This window comes from Echiichthys vipera (assembly GCF_963691815.1).
Source record: "Echiichthys vipera genome assembly, chromosome: 1".
NCBI lineage: Eukaryota > Metazoa > Chordata > Actinopteri > Perciformes > Trachinidae > Echiichthys > Echiichthys vipera.
Window position 1 is genome coordinate 5,986,277 of NC_139826.1, and position 18,896 is coordinate 6,005,172.

The following is an 18,896-nucleotide window of genomic DNA, read 5'->3' on the forward strand; positions in this document are numbered from 1 at the left end:
AGTTAAAAACTTTACTCTCTGAACGGGAAAAACCAGTACAGGTCAGCAACTTCACATCCTCTCTAAAGTTGACTTGACTTCCTTCAACAGTAAAGCTTAGAGCTTCACACCGTTGATAACTTGAATATATCACAAATAATACTGTATGTTAGTATGTGATTTTGAAAACTGTTCACAGACAAATTGATGGTACGCCATCACAATTCATCTCTGTGTGCAGTATATGGAGGCAAGTTTGGTGCATAACTACTTTGTAGTTGTAGAGAAAAATGCTTCAGGAGTTGCAAACTTTTCTGCTGATTTTTTCATCCCCTCCCACACATCCAAAACTATAGTTACACCTCAAATACCTAACCATAGGTGCACAAATCCTATTCTATGAATCACAAGTTATGAAAGTGATACGCTGACATTTTTGCTACATTTTTTGCACCCCTGTTGGTGCAAAACACATTTCCATACCTTTGGATAACTATGTTTAAATATCCATAGTATGTGGTGAAATTAGCAAGCTAGCTAGCTGCTTGGCCACCAACTAGCCTGCCAAAGACATATCACAGCCCAATAACACTGCATCGAGACCTGTGTTATACAGAAGTGGGTGTGGTTAAACATATCACTCACCACACATCCTGACTGGGGCCCTTCTGTGTGGAGTTTGCATGTTCTCCCCGTGTCTGTGCGGGTTTTCTCCGGGTTCTCCGGCTTCCTCCCACAGTCCAAAGACATGCAGGCGTTGGGTTCATTGATGACTCTAAATTGCCCGTAGATGTGAATGTGAGTGTGAATGGTTGTCTGTCTCTGTCTGTCTCTATGTGTCCTGTGATAGACTGGCGTCCTGTCCAGGGTGGACCCCGCCTCACGCTTGATGTCAAATCTGTAAATTTGTTTTGCACCACATTCACTGAAAAAAATGTAGCAAAATTGTCAGCATATGACTTTCATAATTTGTGATTCTTAGAATCGGATTTGTGCACCTGTGATAAAGTAAGGTGTAACTGTAGTTTCTTGTTTGTGGTAGAAGGGAAAGATCTACAAGTTTGCAACTCCTGAAGCATTTTTCTCTACAACTACAAATCTACTGATACATGTGTGACTCTCTTCTACAACTACAACTAAGTTATGCACCAAATGTACTTCCATACATTTTAGTCTATGGCTCTTTAACGGCCCCAAAAATAAAAAATGGCTCATGTCCTAGACTCGCACTTTCAATTTGATCTGGTGATGCCAGGCTAACTTACAAATGGCTTTCTCCAAAAATCACGAGTTCATGTACAGTACTTATTTTTGTTTTGTGTGTAACGTTTGGGCTTTGATGAAGTCACTGTATCTGACAAAGTGTTATTGGATATTAAATTACTTAAATCCCATCTGCGTGTGTGTTTGTGTGTCTGTGTGTTTATTACAGATCTATCGACGTTGCTGGCTGGTATTCAAGAAGTCATCCAGCAAAGGACCTCGTCGTCTGGAGAAATACCCTGATGAGAAGTCTGCCTACATCAGAGCCTTTCCTAAGGTGTGTGTGTGTGTGTGTGTGTGTGTGTGTGTGTGTGTGTGTGTGTGTGTGTGTGTGTGTGTGTGTAAGAATCAACAATCCTTCTTCTTCTCTTTTAATTCACTCCCTCTTTCTCTCTCAGAACTCACTCATCTTCCGTTCTTTCTCTCCTTCACTTGACCTTCTACTTTCACAATCCTTCATTTAATGTTCTTCGACGTATCAAGTTGTCAAGTGACTTTACTCTAGTTTTTTAAATCTTTTTTCCCTTTATTTTCACTTGGTAATTAACCGACTAACCCTTGGAAATGCTCTCACTGCAATTCACCTACTATTGTCAGTGAAGAAAGACTTTTACTTCTGGAAAGATTTATGCTAAAAAACTAACATTTGACATGCCTAGAAAAATTATCCTTTACTCAAGTTAATGGTTTATTTATACATATACATTCATGCATATTTATAATGTAATGTCAATTTCATATAAAGATTTTCATCAGAAATGCACTTTTCATCTCATCTCATCTCATCTTCAGCCTCTTATCCGGGGTCGGGTCGCGGGGGCAGCAGCTTTAGCAGGGGACCCCAAACTTCCCTTTCCCTTTTTATAATTAATTTTTGTATCACATTAATTCAAATATCAGCCTTAATATTGTTTATTATCTTATTCCAAATCTCAACTCTCTGTTATTGCCTTAAAAAAACAGAACTGTCAGACTCTAGTGGATTATCAACAATTTATACCTAACTCCTCCCACTTTAAAGATGCAGTGTGTAGTTCCTGGCTACATGCTCCAAATTAGGGGGCACATTCCACCCTGTGCAAGAACTTTATGAAGGCCTAATTAATATTCTGTAAAGTTAAACACAATAAACTTTGCAGTGTATTTAAGACTCTTGTTTGAAAGACTATTGCAATGGACAGGGCCCCTGAGAGTCTTATTCCATCCCGTTGGAGATTACTCGCTCAGCGGAGTGCACAGAGACCATCGGCACAGCAGAGAGGAGGAACATGCAGGGATGCAAGAGGAAGCAGAAGCAAGGCAAGCATGCAGAGATCCAGGCAAGGCTCTGAGCCGGCTGACATGAACCTGCTGTGCCCAGCGTCTTTCCCACCAATACCCACTCTCTCATCAGCAAGCTGGACAACCACACGGATAGATGCGTTATGGTGATGACGGAGGCCTGGCTGCACGATAACGCACTTGATGACTTCTCTCTGCTGGACTTTCCGTTTCAGTGCGCTCAGCTAAACGAGTGATGTCCGCTGGGCTGGAGATAGACTCTTCGGGGTTTCATCCATATCAACAGTCTCTCTTTCGTCCTCTCACGTTGGCAGAATGGACGCTACAGTGACTCACTACCGCCTCTTGAGGCACAAGTGGTAATATAAGACAGGACTGGCCAGGGCTAGCTGATTAGCATGCACATTTCAGTAGATACCTCTTCAACACAATACATAGATATCTTTGACATGACATCATAAAAGTTGCTCTTCACACTCTGTTAAAGGTTGAATATGGAGAATGAGCAGAATCTAGTCAATCTAGCCGCCATCTAGTGTCTCAAGACTGTAGTCGCAACAACAAAAAATAATTCCAGCAGTCGGGTTGCCAGGTTCTTTGCAGCAAGTAAGAATAAGACAATATTACTAAAAACAAGAATTGCAGAGAGGTTTGACTGACAGTTGAGTAAAGTAAGTAAAGATGAAAGTGATGTTAGCGATCAAGGAGAAGCGTAGCCATGTGGGCGTGCGTTTGAATGGCGTTCCTCTCCTTTCTCTCAGTCCATGGAGTGAATGCTCGGCCTATATTGACTCTGGTTTTTGCCCGTCTCCGCTCACTCAGCTGCTGGGTCAAATAACGACCCCCTTCACTGAGGCTCTGAAGCAGCTGCAGGATTGAAAAACTCCATTTCACCCAGTGCCAGCCTACAGTAGCTGCACCCAACAACAGACAATCCTGGCAACCAGCAACGCCCAACGCTATTGGCTGCTACCATGGAAACAAAACATGAAACAAATTCATTGTCAAACCCTTCAAAAGAAAATTTCAATATTAATTTCAGACTAAATATATTTTTTTATGGAAAAGCAACACTTTCATTCTGTACCCCTCAAAACGCCCCATGTGTGTATTATTTTTTTAAGAATATAGCTTTTAATAAAGATTCTACATATTCAACCTTTAATAATGTTAGTGCCTTTATTGAATGTTGTAAGCTGAAATCTGGACGTATCTTACACATTGCACTTTTAATCAAACTATAACAGACCATTTTCCAACTCAAGACATGTTGATGAAAGTGATAGTTTGTATATTTTGGGATATGTTCAGGAGTGTCTGTTACTCTCCAATGAACCAGCACATCTGATCATCTTGTCAACCTCTGTTCAAGTAACCATTTCAGCCTAAAATAGGTGGATTTTACTGAGGTAACATCACTTTAATGAAACAATAATAAGTAAGATAATCAGCTCTGAATTCCACTTTGTTAACCATTTTACCTTTAACCTGTTTCCTAGGTGACAGAGATCAGCAATGTCAAGAATGTCACACGGTTGCCTCGAGATACCAAGCGACAGGCAGTGGCTATTGTGTTTACAGACGACACATCACGCACCTTCACCTGTGAATCAGGTAATGTATTGGCACACACTAAGGCCCTGTTCAGACCTGGAGGGGGGGCTCGCCGTCCAAAAGGGGCTCGTGTTTGTGTGAAGGTGCTGCCTGGCAATAATGTTCTGAGAGTATGTCAGTTCCCATATGGCAGCAGAATGGTCTCCACATGCGTCTTGATTGACCACTTATTGGATTTCACTTCCCCGCTCTGTATGTAAATATGCACGCACATAATGTCCATTTGCACAGAACAAATGCTTTGGAAATGCTGAAAATTAAAAGAAGCAGAAGACATCAAAACAATACAGATTAGGACTATTCCTTGGTGTGCCAGAATGTACAACACACTAGTGTAGACTAATACTCTTGGCCTTTCTAAATTTTTAAACGTTGTGGACAAAGCCAGTGAATGAGTAGGAGGTCCTTTAATGTGGCCCAGGACTGGTGTGTACACAATGCTCAATTGTCTACTTGTTATTGCATCACACAAGATGTTCATGTTAATGCCAGGTCTCAACGGGGCCTTTTCAGTTCGCCTGGAGGTTGTTGATATGTCTGCGCCATATTTACATGACTTATGCCTGTTTTACGTATTCCTCCTAATCCCACCTGCACCACAGCTATAGCCTGTTATTTTACTGAGTGACTTTTAACAAGAATGATGTTGATTCTAGTAGATGTAATCTCTCTCTGTCTCTCTCTAAAGAGCTGGAGGCAGAGGACTGGTTTAAGACGCTGTCAATTGAGTGTCTGGGCACACGGCTCAACGACATCAGTATGGGTGAGCCTGACCTCCTGGCTGCTGGAGTGCAGTGTGAACACACAGGTAATTCACACACAGACACGCAAAATCAAACATGCAGAGTAAAAGTTTCTATCTTAAAGGGGTGTTTACGTTTCTACTGCTACCACCGCAGATCTGTGGTTTAGTTTAGGTCCTCCAGCTCAGATTGTCTCTCCATCAAACTATCAACGGATAGTGTTGATGAGGGATCACAATACAATTTGACACAAAGTCATTTATTTAAAAAAAATTATCATTTACATTTTCGCCTGGAGCCAAGGTGTGGCAGCTGCCATACCCATGTGACGCCCCTGGATTGGCTGCAGTGTTCAGAAAAATTTGATATAGGACTTGATATCTACTCACTAGTTCCAGGGACTCTGTCTGTTCCCCATTCTAAATTAATGTGTGTTAATCAACTTACATCCCGTTCAACTGTTCAGCTCGCTACTTCAGGCTGCAGCCCACATAACGTTACACATGTATCATCAGTCTTTGTGAAAATCTTGATATAAACTTGCAAAAACTCTTACGAAACTCACTTGCCAACCACTTATACTAACCTTCACCATTCAAGGTAATGCCTAACCCCCTATTTGCTGTGCTAAGATGATTATAATAATAATAAGAATAGTAATAATAATAATAATACTACATATAATAATACTACAGTGGTTAGCACTGTCGCCTCACAGCGAGAAGGTTCCCGGTTCGCGCCCCGGCTGGAGCCCTTCTGTGTGGAGTTTGCATGTTCTCCCTGTGTCTGCGTGGGTTTTCTCCAGGTTCTCCGGTTTCCTCCCACAGTCCAAAGACATGCAGGTGACACAGTGTAAGGGTTAAGTTTAGGCACCAGAACTACTTGGTTAAGATTAGAAAATAGACTGTGGTTTACTTCTAATACTGAGGACAACCTGATTTTATATAATTAATTTTACATACACAAGGGTTTCTATCATCAGTCTCTAATAAAGAATGATATGAGATGAAGCATTTCTGTTTTTCTTCTTGCTCCATAGAGCTGTGGGTAACTGCAGAGCTGGGTGGTTATCCTCTGTGAGTTTGTCACCCACAAGCAACCCTTTTCACATTATACATAGTCATGTGATACTTTTTTTTTTAATATTGATTTAAGCAACTTTTAAAGCAGCACCGAATAGTTTAGGGCCAAAATATATTTCTGACCTGCTGCTCCATTATGAGCCCCCCAGACTTTTCAGATCGTCTGGGACATGTCTACTTCCTGTCCCCATGAGTCAAAACTAAACATGGAGAAGCAACACTCAGTTTTTATGCACCAGCTATTTGAACAATGTCAAAGCAAACTTAATGTCTGCTCCAACTCTCAGTTACCTGAATCACAGCATAACACTTTGCTGTTAGTCACTGCTTTTTATTGAATTCAATCTGGGACTGATTATATCTTCCACTGCACATCACTCTTATCCTCCTGTTTAGTCTGTCTTTTTCGTTATCAGTTTATTTCTGTTTTGTATTGTAATGATGATAGAACTACATCCCTTGTCCGTCACAATATACAAACAGAATACATTGATTTGCAAGTCCTTTTCAACTTATATTCAATTGACTACAAAGACAAGATATTTGTTGCTCAAACTGATAAACTTTATTGTTTTTTTGCAGATATTCACTCATTTTGAATTTGAATACGCTATACAAGGCAAATATCGGGAAGGTTACATGCCGTCATATGTTATCATAGGAAACTAGTTTCATGCACTATCAAATAAGTTACTATGACTGAAAATGATTATTTAACCGTATTTATGTGTTGATGATATTGTGTCACTAACAACAACTTCCACAGGTTATTTATTAAGAAGAAAAGAAGTCATGTTTTACATACTGTGCTTTGTGATTTTTGATCTTTGAAGGTCTGGTTTTCTCTAACTGATTTTGTTATTGTTTGTTTGATGAGAAACAAGTGAAAAACAAAAACAAATATTTATTAAGTTTCGGTTCTAAACACAAATACTTTTTCAGGGTCATAGTTTAGAGCACAAAGTATTCTAAAGACAAAAGACGTCCTTTCCTCAGAACAAAGAAAGTGTTTCCTATCCTAATGTGTGAAAGGAGCATCTCTTCCATTGTATGCATTGAAGTTCTCATCTGTCAAATCAGGGCCTGTCGCAATTTTCCCCAGATTTAAATTTATAACACATTACATTCTTTATCTCTTTTTGCAGACGATGTCATTTTATTTTTGGTACACTCTAAATCATCAACCCCCCTCTACTGTGATTAAATGAAACTTTTGGCAGCTTTTCAGGATACAAAATGAACATTGGGAAAGAGTGAACTAATTCTGTTATCAGATCAAGTAGACCTTGATTTTTTTTTACATTCCATGCCGTCTAAGAACGCAATAGAGCATTTCAAATCCTTATCCATATTAGCTATGCAGGAACATAGATATCTTCTGAAGAGCAACTGTAATTGCAGGATGGACCTGTTGAAACGTTATATTGATTTCTGGAATACCCTTCCTGTCTCAATCGTCGGCCGTAAGATCTCTCCCAAGTTTTATATATGTCTTTCAAGGTATCCCCGTGTTTATCCCACTGTATTATTTCAAGATGCTAGACTCCACACCTCTACATCTTTTATGGAATAACAAAACAACCAGAATTTCCCCAAATCACTTGTGTTATTATAAATCAGAACGAGGCTTTGGTTTCCTCAATTCAGATTTTACTATTGGGCAGCCAACCTAAATGTTCTATCCCTCTAGAGCAAATTTCTGCATGCAAAGGAAAGCCAAGGTAACAGACCTTATTGGCTACAAGCTGAGATAGTTTAATGTGGTAGGATGTCTCTATCAGCACTCCTGAATAACCCGGCAAATTTTAAAATACCAGCCCAAATTACACATCCAGTTGTCATTCATTCCTTTAAAGGTTTGGAAACAATTTAGTTATTCCTTGACTTACTCAGGGTATACATGGACAGCACAATTTGCCATTATCACACCTTAACTCCAGCCTCAATAGACCTAACATTTCTTGTTTTGAAATACCGAAACATTGCTAGTATTAAGAATCTGTGCCAGCGGATGAACGGACTTTCATGGAATCATTTTTTCAGACATCCCCAACTCAGGATTTTTATTGGAACACACATCCCACAATATGAACAGAAACTGATGCAAGGCATAAATACAATTTTCTCTCGCAGGGTCAGTTTCTAATTTATATGATATCTTGCAATCCCGCAAGCCAGTGCCTGATGATGAATTTAAAACTCAATAGGAACAGAAACTTGCCACAGTCATTCTGGGTGTCAGAGAGAATCCTAGTTGTTATCCACCATACTTTCATAAACACTTCATGCCATTTAACAAAACCTTTCTCCCTTATGTGACGAATATTGACTAGAGGCCAGGACACTTATTCATCAGTTTTGGTCCTGCCCCTATTTAGACCCGGTGCCTTGTATTCGACTATACTGTTTTTCTAAAGCATTGGATTGAACTAGAGCTCCAGACCTGCTTTTTGCCATGTTTGGTTCAGTGGTGAAAAAATCCATCTTAACAACTAAGTAGGCTAAGAAATTTCCCTATATACATTGCTGGCTAAATGCCTTATTTTACAAGGTTTGAAATCAGAGGCTAGTCCTCCCTTCCAGCAATGGCTCAGAGACCGGAGAAATATGTACATATGGAGAGATTGCGATACAAGTTGGCCATAATAGATAATACTTTACAATCCCCTCCTTGATAAATGGTTGACTACCTCCAACGATCTCTCCTTTAAGCCACCACTCCATGCACTTGAAAATAGTAGATAACCACAGGTTGATAATTGGTTTCGCTTCTAACTATATTGTATGTGAATAGAGCTGTCGCTGGCTACACCTTGTTCCGCACTTGGAGGTTTCTCTGTCTTTGCTTTGTCTTTTGTACTTGTACTTTTTTTTTGTCTTACATTCCCATGTTTGTTTTCGAATGTCTGCTTTATTCTTTATTCCCTTTAATTCATGTAACTTGGCCATGCTATTCTTGTGTTATTACGTTTTTTTACTTGTTCTGTTTTTCTTGTAAAATCTTTTTGTTTTTTTAAACATAAAAAAACATTCTTGTGAAATCCCTGAAGCAAGTCAAAGCACAATGACAATAAGTCCCTGACATTATTCCTGTTCCCTTGGTCTCCTCAGAGCGCTTCAACGTGTTCCTCCTCCCCTGTCCCAACCTGGACATCTATGGGGAGTGCATGATGCAGATCACCCACGAGAACATTTACCTGTGGGACATTCACAACCCTCGCACCAAGCTGGTGACCTGGCCACTCTGCTCGCTGCGGCGCTACGGACGAGACGCTACGCGCTTCACCTTCGAAGCTGGCCGGTGAGACCAGAAATGGGATTGCTGCATGAGGCAGAGAGGCAGGGAGGGAGGGAGGGGGTAATGTTTAATCACTAACTGTCCCCAGATAAATGCATGTTACCTACATCAAAGGTTGCCACACACATTTACAGTATAGAGCATTTTAGCACTGTGTATTCAAGGTGAAATGCTCCTTTATTAGAACTCACAACCAAAGTGTGTGCATGTGTATGTGTCAGTCAGTTTACGGTCAATCCAAGGATACCTTAGAGATTGATTGAATAGATTAGGTGATAAATCAATGATGGGTTAGACCCCCTTATCTCCTACTCTTTGATAAAACCTGAGGAGCTATGATGGGGTCAGCATGCAGATAATGGTGTGTGTGTGTGTGTGTGTGTGTGTGTGTGTGTGTGTGTGTGTGTGTGTGTGTGTGTTGTGTGTGTGTGTGTGTGTGTGTGTGTGTGTGTGTGTGTGTGTGTGTGTGTGTGTGTGTGTGTGTGTGTGTGTGTGTGTGTGTGTGTGTGTGTGTGTGTGGTCTGAATCAAACTAAAAAGCAAGAGAGCCCTCTGTCTGTGGGTGTGTTGTACTGCGTCACTCCCAAAGACTGTCTTGTTTGCAATGCATTCATTTACAGCTAGTTTACTGCCATTTCATTCCATAAGTCCAATATTTATTATTGACTCACAATGGACACAGTAATGTTAATGAACCAAAAAAAAACCTAATAGAAACAGACTATTTTAAATGAGTGATTTTACTATTATTAACTTGTGAATTGATGATCACAGAGCCTCAGTGACAATCACAACCACCAGTACAAAGTGTGAAAGGGTACACAAGTGCACTTGAGTTTGATCAGGTGGACTATGAGTCTTGGGTCACTTTCTCACCTGTAGTTCAGGTAATTTTGTCCAGACTGGGGAATGAAAAATGATACTGGTTACCTTTTTACTTTGCAGGTAAACCAAGAGTCATAATCATATATCATTCAGACTGACAGGTAACTCATTCATTGGACAGTTTTGATGATGCCATCCTGCATCGTGGATAAAATTATTATTTTTTTACTGACAGCAGGTGAGGCAGCACTCTACTGAACCTGATGTGTATTTTTGTCATCTGATGTCACAAAGAGCTCACAGAGAAATACCTGATCATTGATGTGATCGGTGGCAGCTGGTGAACATATTTTAGGTGGGGCTGTGCCATATTCACTCAGCTCCAGTAACCATCCCAATATACAATTTAATACAAACTGCACAGTACCAGCGCTCTGTGAAATAGCAAGGAATTATTAAATACCAGTATTAAAAAGTTAGGGCATAAATGGCACAAAACACAAACTTTCCATTTGAATTTGAAACTAAACTTGTAAACGTTTGACTTAGACAGTTACTCCAGTGCCCCCTTGTGACAGAGATGCACAGCTGCACTGTTGAGCACAAGAAATGTGCTGTTGGTAGTAAACAGGCAAGGCAAGAGGCACACTTTAGTGGAAAGTGGACTACATATATTAACTTAAAATCAATTGGATTTACGTACAACTGAATGTTAAGCTGAACTCAAACCTTTGACTAAAAGAATAGAGTCCAGGAAATACAAAACAAACAATTTTGTTGTTGTTTGGATGATGTGTGCCCACGCTCTACACTTTTCACTCCAAAAACATTGAAAAAGTGGATGATGAAGTCATTTAACCCTTTATTGCTAGAAAAAGAAGCATGCAAAAATCACCAGAGAGAGAGCTGGCCAAAATTATTAGCAAACCAGCCTCAAGGTAAAACAAAGGTACAATCCTGAACGAAACTCCTTGTCACCACAGAAAAACAGGAGAAAAGGAATAGAACGGTGTATCCTGGCCAGAGAATTGAAAAGTGTTTGAGGCTAAAGAAAAACTACAGCACTGTGTACAATAAAATAGCTGTGAACTTGTTTTTGGGTGTTGTCTGTGTTAAAATCTCAGGACTTTGGCCCTCTCACAGTGTGTTTTCACTTCATCAAAATGAATTGTAACGTCTTTTTCAGAGTTCAGGTGCTCCTTACTATCCAAGTCAGTGAGCTATTGTTGGTGTTCGTCAATTTTGATGATACGGTTATAGAGGAAAAAACTTAGTTTCACAATTATCACGATTTTGGATGTTGAAAATCAAATTTGTAATCTGAGGTTTTATTGTATTTTCTCCTAAATCTTTCATTGTTGGTGTTTTTTAAACAGTTGCTGCCTTTCAACATATAAGTAATACATGAAAATAAGTGGATATCTTTGGCATTCAATAAAAGCTTTTTTTAAGTCATTGCATTGTTGAGGCTCTACAGTTATAATAATAATAAAAATAATAATAATACATTTTATTGATCAAATTATTGAGAGCTTTGTAAAAGATGAGGAGGATCTTGAAGTGGGTATGCGGCTTTATTGAGAGCTAGTGAAGGTGTTGAAGGATGAGTGTAACGCATTTCTTTGAGTAACTTACACTTTGACTCTTGTGTTTTTTAGACATCCTGGCTGCACCTAATTACCAAACACACACACACACACACACACACACACACACATACACACACGCACGTAGGCACATGGACAACGATACAAACATTAATGTAAATTAAACCTCTGATATTACAATCCTTCTGGCTGACGTGAACCAGGCAGAACAAACGTCCAACTTACAGTAGCAGACTCCTGTAGACTCCTGACTGCAGACTAGTAGGCCGGTGCGCGGGCAAGATGGAGTGACAGCGGGGACGGCCAATCACACTAGAAACGGCAGAGCCAACCTATGAGCTTGGGGGCAGTCTAAACTAAGGGAAACGGGCTTCACCTCGAGCGGCCGTTTTCCTACTCAAAATAACACCAAACCTCTGCAGTAGCATTATAAGAGTCCCTACATATAAAACAAAGCACCATCAACGTAGTTAGTAAACCCAGAGTTTATTAAAAGAGTGTTTTAAAGACTTACCTACTGGCCCCTGTACCAGCTCCTCTCATAGTAAAGTCCATTCAAGTGGATTACCAAAGTCAATCCCAAAGGAAGGAGCCCATTGATGCTTCAGTTACGCCAGAATTTTATTTTAAGGGAAACTTTACCATCATTCAACCAGTGAATGGTGAAAGAGATCTGCAGGATGACACACATCAGCTCGTTTCCCCCTGCTTTGTCCACCAAGCAATGGATGATGTCGCTGCGCCCTCTTCTTTTATACAATCCATGACACCAAACGTACTCTGTTTCTCTTATGTCTGGACCAAATGAACAGTCAAGTGAACTTAGTACACATTTTTGCATCAGAATTTTGCTTCAGACATCGTGTAGAATGGCTTTAAAACTGTGTGATAAAACAGCATTCAGAAGACACTGACTCTTCCTGAAATCCCACATTGATTAATTTCTAGTCGTAGGAGTAGGAGCTCATTAAGGTTTTCCAGAATGAAAACTTTTGTACACTGGCTTCATATTGAGTTGCTGTTGTGTGTAGGATGTGTGACAGCGGTGAAGGCCTCTACACCTTCCAGACCAGAGAGGGAGAGCAGATCTACCAGAGGGTTCACTCCTCTACACTGGCTATTGCAGAGCAGCACAAGAAGGTCCTGCTGGAGATGGAGAAAAACAGCAGGGTGAGAACCTGGCTATCATCCATATACATACACACACACATTCTTATGTGACCAAAAACAAAAAGAGACAGATATTTTTCTTCTTCATTGAGACCTAACAGAGCTAAAAGAGGGATAATATTGGTTTAACATGTATCTTCACAAAGCCCCAAACAGGTTGATCCAGCCATGATTACAAGGATTACATTCCAATGCAGAAAAATCTTGTAAAAACATGCAATAGATAATAAGAAAAGTGTAATTTATAGTCAATACAGATGCTGGCTATGACAAACCAGCTCCTCTCTCTACCAGCACATGGCTAATTATTATGCACGTCATTGATATCATCAGACCTCGACTGCTCCATATCATACCTGCAACATTTACAATGGCATTCAGTGTAAGTTCATTCTGCATGGCACATTGCCCTGCCATGTTAATCAAAAGGTCCCTTAGTGCATCGGCATCATAAGTGATGAGTTAACTGATAAAGGCATTTCAGCCGCAGGCTGACATTATTGGATTAAACGACCACCGTACGATGAGAGATCTTTGAGCATACAGTCATAAATACGCACAAAACATATTAAGCTGATTGGCCCAGCATAATCTTAGGTATGGTAATAACAACAAAACTGATATGAAAGCCATAGGCACATTACCTTTTCGTGGAAGTATTCAGTAAAGTAATGTAGTTGCCTTTATAATGAGGTAAATACTTATTTCTATTTTTCGATAACTAACATTGGTGATGGCTGGGTGATGACCCTGATGATACAGTTGCACCCTGTTCCTGCAGTGAGTGAGATACTTTCAATTGTAGCTCTCTACCAATGATCTTGGACACCTGCTCGGCCACATCCAATCTTTCTAGTAATGTTATCCACAGTATCAACCTACCTGTGATCATGCCTACTCCAGACATTGTTAATTATTTGATTCTTAAATTAAAATTACTAATCTTCATTGCCCTTTTTTTAATTCCTGATGTTTGTGTGTTTATGACTCCCAGTTGATGTCTGTGGGTACAGAGCCTGGCTCCTACCCCTGCACCCCAACCGCCATCCTGCCCCGATCCGTGTACTGGCACCACATCACCGGAAATCAGACTGGCATGGATCCTGGCAACGGTAGGTTCACACAGGCCTTCACACAATTTCAATCTATTCTTTTTCTTATGTAGGCATTATTTTGTATGCTATCATAACATTCTCACTCCAAACTCGGCGTCCCCTTTGGCATGTGCATGGTATGGTTAGGTTTAGACTACAAAAGTACTTGGTTAGGTTTAGGAAATATAAATATTGAGGTTAGGGTAAACTAAATGTGTTTGTTACTTAACTTACATACATGGCATTAGTTAAGTAAATCACTTATGTACCGTGACTTACATAGGTTAAATAAGTTAAAGTAAATCAGTGTAGATGTTTAGGGAAAGTTCTGTTTGTTTGACTCATTCATCCGCCCCGACCTCTTCCCTACAAGACTTTGGCGCTCTTTATCCTTTATGTCATCTTGAGCAGTTACAGCATGGTGCGCCTCGTACAGATGCTAAAGGGTGTTGCTGAGGGCCACTGACCAAGCTGCCCAATTTGACAAGTTGGAAGCGAGAGCAGGGCAAGTCTATATGTATAGGGAAATAACATCTACTTCCTTAGTCCTTTTTTATTGTGCCTGGAACTAATTTCCTGGCTCCAATCAAACTTGCTGGCACCAGCATTGCTAGAGTAGAGGTTATTCACACCAAATCCAGAATAAACACCTTATAGAAACTGGAATACAACTTTAAATATCATTGAAGTGCGTTATATCAATGGGTGATTCTTACCAATGGTTAGCCTAGCTTAGCAAAAAGACTTGAAGTGTAACTCCGACGTAAAATCATCCCATGGTCTTTTTCGACACTTGCATACATCAAATAAGTAATCGAGACATTTTCTTTTGTGTATGAACTATTAACGGAGAAATCCCGGAGAGTAGCTAACAGCCGAGATGTGGCTAACACTGATTAGCCCGGGGCAGCATGGTGAAGACATTAAAACGGCTTTTTAAACCACTAATACTGCTCAAAATAACACCAAACCTCTGCAGCAGCTATGAGAGGAGCTGGTACAGGGGCCAGTAGGTAAGTCTTTAAAACACTCTTTAATAAACTCTGGGTTCACTAACTACGTTGTTGGTGCTTTGTTTTCTGTGTAGGGACTCTTCTCATGCTACTCCAGAGGTTTGGTGTTCTTTTGAGCAGTATTAGTGGTTAAAAAAAGACGTTTGAATGTGTTCACCTTAATGCCCCGAGCTAATCAGTGTTAGCCACATCCGGCTGTTAGCAACTCCCCGGATTATCTCCGTTGATAGTAATTACGCATAAAAAACTGTCTCGATGGCTTATTTTTTGTATGTAAAAAACATTATTTTGCGCCAGAATTTCTTTAAAGCAGAGAGAAACTGCTTGCCTGAAAAGGGAAAAACACACCTACCAGTGCCTCTAATACTCGTTCATGAACTCATTTTGTCCTGTTTGTGTGTGCTACAGTAACAATAATAATAATATAGCACTTTTCTCAGTATTCAAAGACGCTTGACAGCTGTGTTTCTGCTCTGTCTGTAGGTGATGCTGCCGAGGACGACCTTCTGTCCACCCACCTGCCTCCTGACCGCCATGCCACGCTGCCCCTGTCAAACACACATGCACAGTCCCAGTCGCACATACACACACACTCACCGACACACTACCCCACGTACCCTGGACAGTGACATATGGAAAATTCACGAACATAGACATACCCACATGCATGCAGGCACACACAATTCACGCAAAGTGAAAGAAACGTACATTAGTTTTACAGCCCAACATTACACCTCACAGGCAAAAGGCGTGATTAACACTGGCCAACAGACCGTGCTGAATGCAGACAGCAGGAAGTGAAAACTAAATTCAGCAAAAGACTACAAGGAGATTGAGCTTCCTTACATGACTGCATCTCCTACAATTCCACAGTTGCCGGGGGGTATTTGACATTTTTTCACACTCAGGATGAGAAACTCAGGCAGATTGGCATATATTACCAACTGTTTAATGGCTCTCAGTATGCTTTGAATCAGCTAGGCTGTATAATATGTCCAACCAGGCCTAAGTGTTTCCATCTGTTCCGAATGGCCACTCTCTATGCAGTGTGAAAAGCTTTGAATAGCAATTTGTAGTGATTATTATTTACTGAATTTATATTACAGCTTTTTATTGAAATCATTATCTAAAAATTGATTTGAGATAAAACACTTGAAAGAAAAACAACACAGCATTTGCTTTTGTTAGCTAATGCTCATCACTCACCAATACACTTGCCCAGTTATCCATTGGTTCTCTCCACCACTAACACCACAACTCAATTTTGCTGACTGTAGTCCATCATATGCATATGAATATATCTTAAACCTCATCCATATTTTTATCGTTAGAATTGACGCAGCCTGGCAAAACTCTGGATGCACACGGTCTGCAGATATATTCCTTATTATACCGTATATCACAGCTATAAATAAGATTGCTTGATTTCAGCTAGCGGTTTCATGAAATATTTATATTATATATAAGACATTTTTAATTTGATCCTAATCATAGGGAAAATAGAAATTGCCTTAAAATAATTGCTCAATTTAAATCCAAGTAAATATTAATGGATTATCGATTCACTATTGGAAACTTTACTTTTAATATATGTTGATTGTTTGTCAGTGTTAATGAAAGAAACTGTCCCAAAGCGTGCATCAGAACCAAATTTTGTATGATTCACTGCATTGAGGCTTCAAGGCAGGCTTTTCACCTCACCTTTAAATTGGCCATTTGGATCAGGTATAAACACTTTTGTGATGTGTATGATTACACTTCATAGCACCGAGTTCATTTGAGGCATATTAAAGCCGTCACAAACTAACCAAGCTAGCTGGGTAGATTTGGTAGATTTTTAGTGAGGAATCATTCTGTGAAATGCCAAGTTTTGTTGAAATTTCCAATTTTTTTTTATTTGGTGTGTTTACAGAAGGACACTGATGTTGTAGCTTGAGTTTCTCACCCTAAGAGTGACACAATTTACAAAAGTTGCCATGCAGTTGACGTCAATAAGGCCCAGTGTGTAACATTGAATACTGTGTGGATCAGGACTACATGGTGCCTTTATAGCACCACATGGACTGTGCTATCATTGGAAATACCCTGACATCTCGGATTCCCTTGTGAAAAGTTCCCAGTTAACCAGTGCCAGCTGACACACTTGTCTCAAGAACACTTGATAATTTCACTGTACGTCCGCCTCTGGATTAATGCCTTTGATTTTGCTGAAAACTGACATGACTTTTCAGTTACTGGATCTGCTTGCTGTGCTGAGGTTCTGAACCTTGGAATGAAACTGTGATTGGGTTTATTTTTATGGATTGGCTCTTGTACTAAACTAGATATTCACCCTTAGGAGCTTCAGACTTTCTCGGGGATGTATCCTATTACACCTCCTTGTAGCCACATGCTTCTATTGAGCTATATTTGCACAGTCCTGTTATTTTCTGATGCTATTCAAGGGTTAGAAGTTGCAGAGGGGCTAACAGTGTGGAGGTCAACAGATAGGGATTTTTGAAAGCCCATACTGATGTTACATTTGGATTGATATTCAGTGTCTTAACATATGATCCCTTGAATAACAGATATTAATTTTACCCAAATAATGTATTTCTTACTAGAGCAACAAAACCCTAAACACTGAAATGAAACTCTCTACTGAAACACAAGGGAAAAACAGGAAAACATGTACAAACATTGGCGTTCACGGACTGGAAATGGCGTCTCTTCCTCCCACAGAGTTGGGGATTATTTCTGCTCTAAAGTCACAGTATTTTGAAATAGAGGGGTATTAAGAGCCACTGGAGGGGCACATGAGGGCACTTGGTCTGCCTACAGAGGAACTCAGTGTGTCTCCATTTGCCTCCATGATGTGAGACATCAGGTCAAAACTGAAGACTGGAATTATCCCATTGGGCTATAGACACATTATGATTAAATAATGTTATATTCCCTCTGTAAGTCACATAAGAACAGGGCAAGAATATTAGGACCAACCTGAAGGGCATTTGGACTGACCCTGGAGCACTCAAGTACCTTATGATTTGACCACAGGGGAAAAACAATCCCTGGAATCAGAGGCGGATTAATGCACTGGCTGGCCTAGGCTGCAGCCTGCAGCAGAGGCCCTGCATTGGCCAGACTATTCTATTTTTTATTTACTACACTGGGGGAAAAAATTTGTCAAATGATACGTCACTCACTGTTACCAGACTGTATAGTAGCAAAATGTCTGAAAATAAATGTGATAACAGAGCACGAAAAAGAAAAGCACAACGACGAAAGAACAACAGGACCAAGATCTACTGTAGAAAATGAATAAACTGGCAGGATTTTTCAAGGTTGGGGACTCTGATAAAGCATGATTAATAATGTGGGGGGCCCCAAACAAACAGTAGAGAAATCATGATATTATAACAGTTTAATCAGCATAGTGTCAACGTCAGTTCTGTAAGGGTTTATTTCACACCTTTTTGTTGCTTCCACTCAGTCAAACTAGTCTGGGGTCAGATGGTCTTAAATTAAAATTCTAGTTTATTACAACTTAGATCTCATTCTCTGATGTAACTATTTCTACCAGTCACACTCACTGAGTTAAATAACCTGATCTGGAAACACAACAGTATGACTCAAAAGTGATTAAACAAACCCTCAGGTTAGCCCAACTTACAGTATTTAGAAGGGATAATGAAGATGCACAGTAAAATTAGAGTTCTGCTACCAACTCGAAAAAATTACTAGAAAATTACACTCCCACACAATGAAACAATTACTTTTTGAGGGGAAACGTATTGTCCAGACTTTTGGGAGGAGCTGTTAGCCAGAACATGTGGTTAACGTTGGGAATTAAAATAAAAAATTTGTTTAGGTTTTGAAAAAGATTGTGTTATGGATCAAAATAAGTATGTTTGTTACGTAAATTAAGTTATCTACGTGAGTTAAGTAC

The 18,896-nt window shown here is 39.9% G+C and overlaps 1 protein-coding gene across 1 annotated transcript in view; it reads left to right on the forward strand.

Annotated features, from left to right (window-relative positions):
• The window catches only part of dok4 (docking protein 4), a gene marked incomplete at both ends in the record, with an annotated part of 51,404 nt that extends 35,807 nt beyond the window's left edge, over positions 1–15,597 (forward strand). The window contains 7 exons of the mRNA XM_083912325.1: positions 1,412–1,519; positions 4,023–4,137; positions 4,826–4,945; positions 9,074–9,263; positions 12,723–12,861; positions 13,856–13,973; positions 15,452–15,597. Of these exons, the coding sequence (XP_083768451.1) occupies positions 1,412–1,519; positions 4,023–4,137; positions 4,826–4,945; positions 9,074–9,263; positions 12,723–12,861; positions 13,856–13,973; positions 15,452–15,597 (936 nt within the window). The remainder of the gene's footprint in view (positions 1–1,411; positions 1,520–4,022; positions 4,138–4,825; positions 4,946–9,073; positions 9,264–12,722; positions 12,862–13,855; positions 13,974–15,451) is intronic.
• Positions 15,598–18,896: the final 3,299 nt, after the last annotated feature.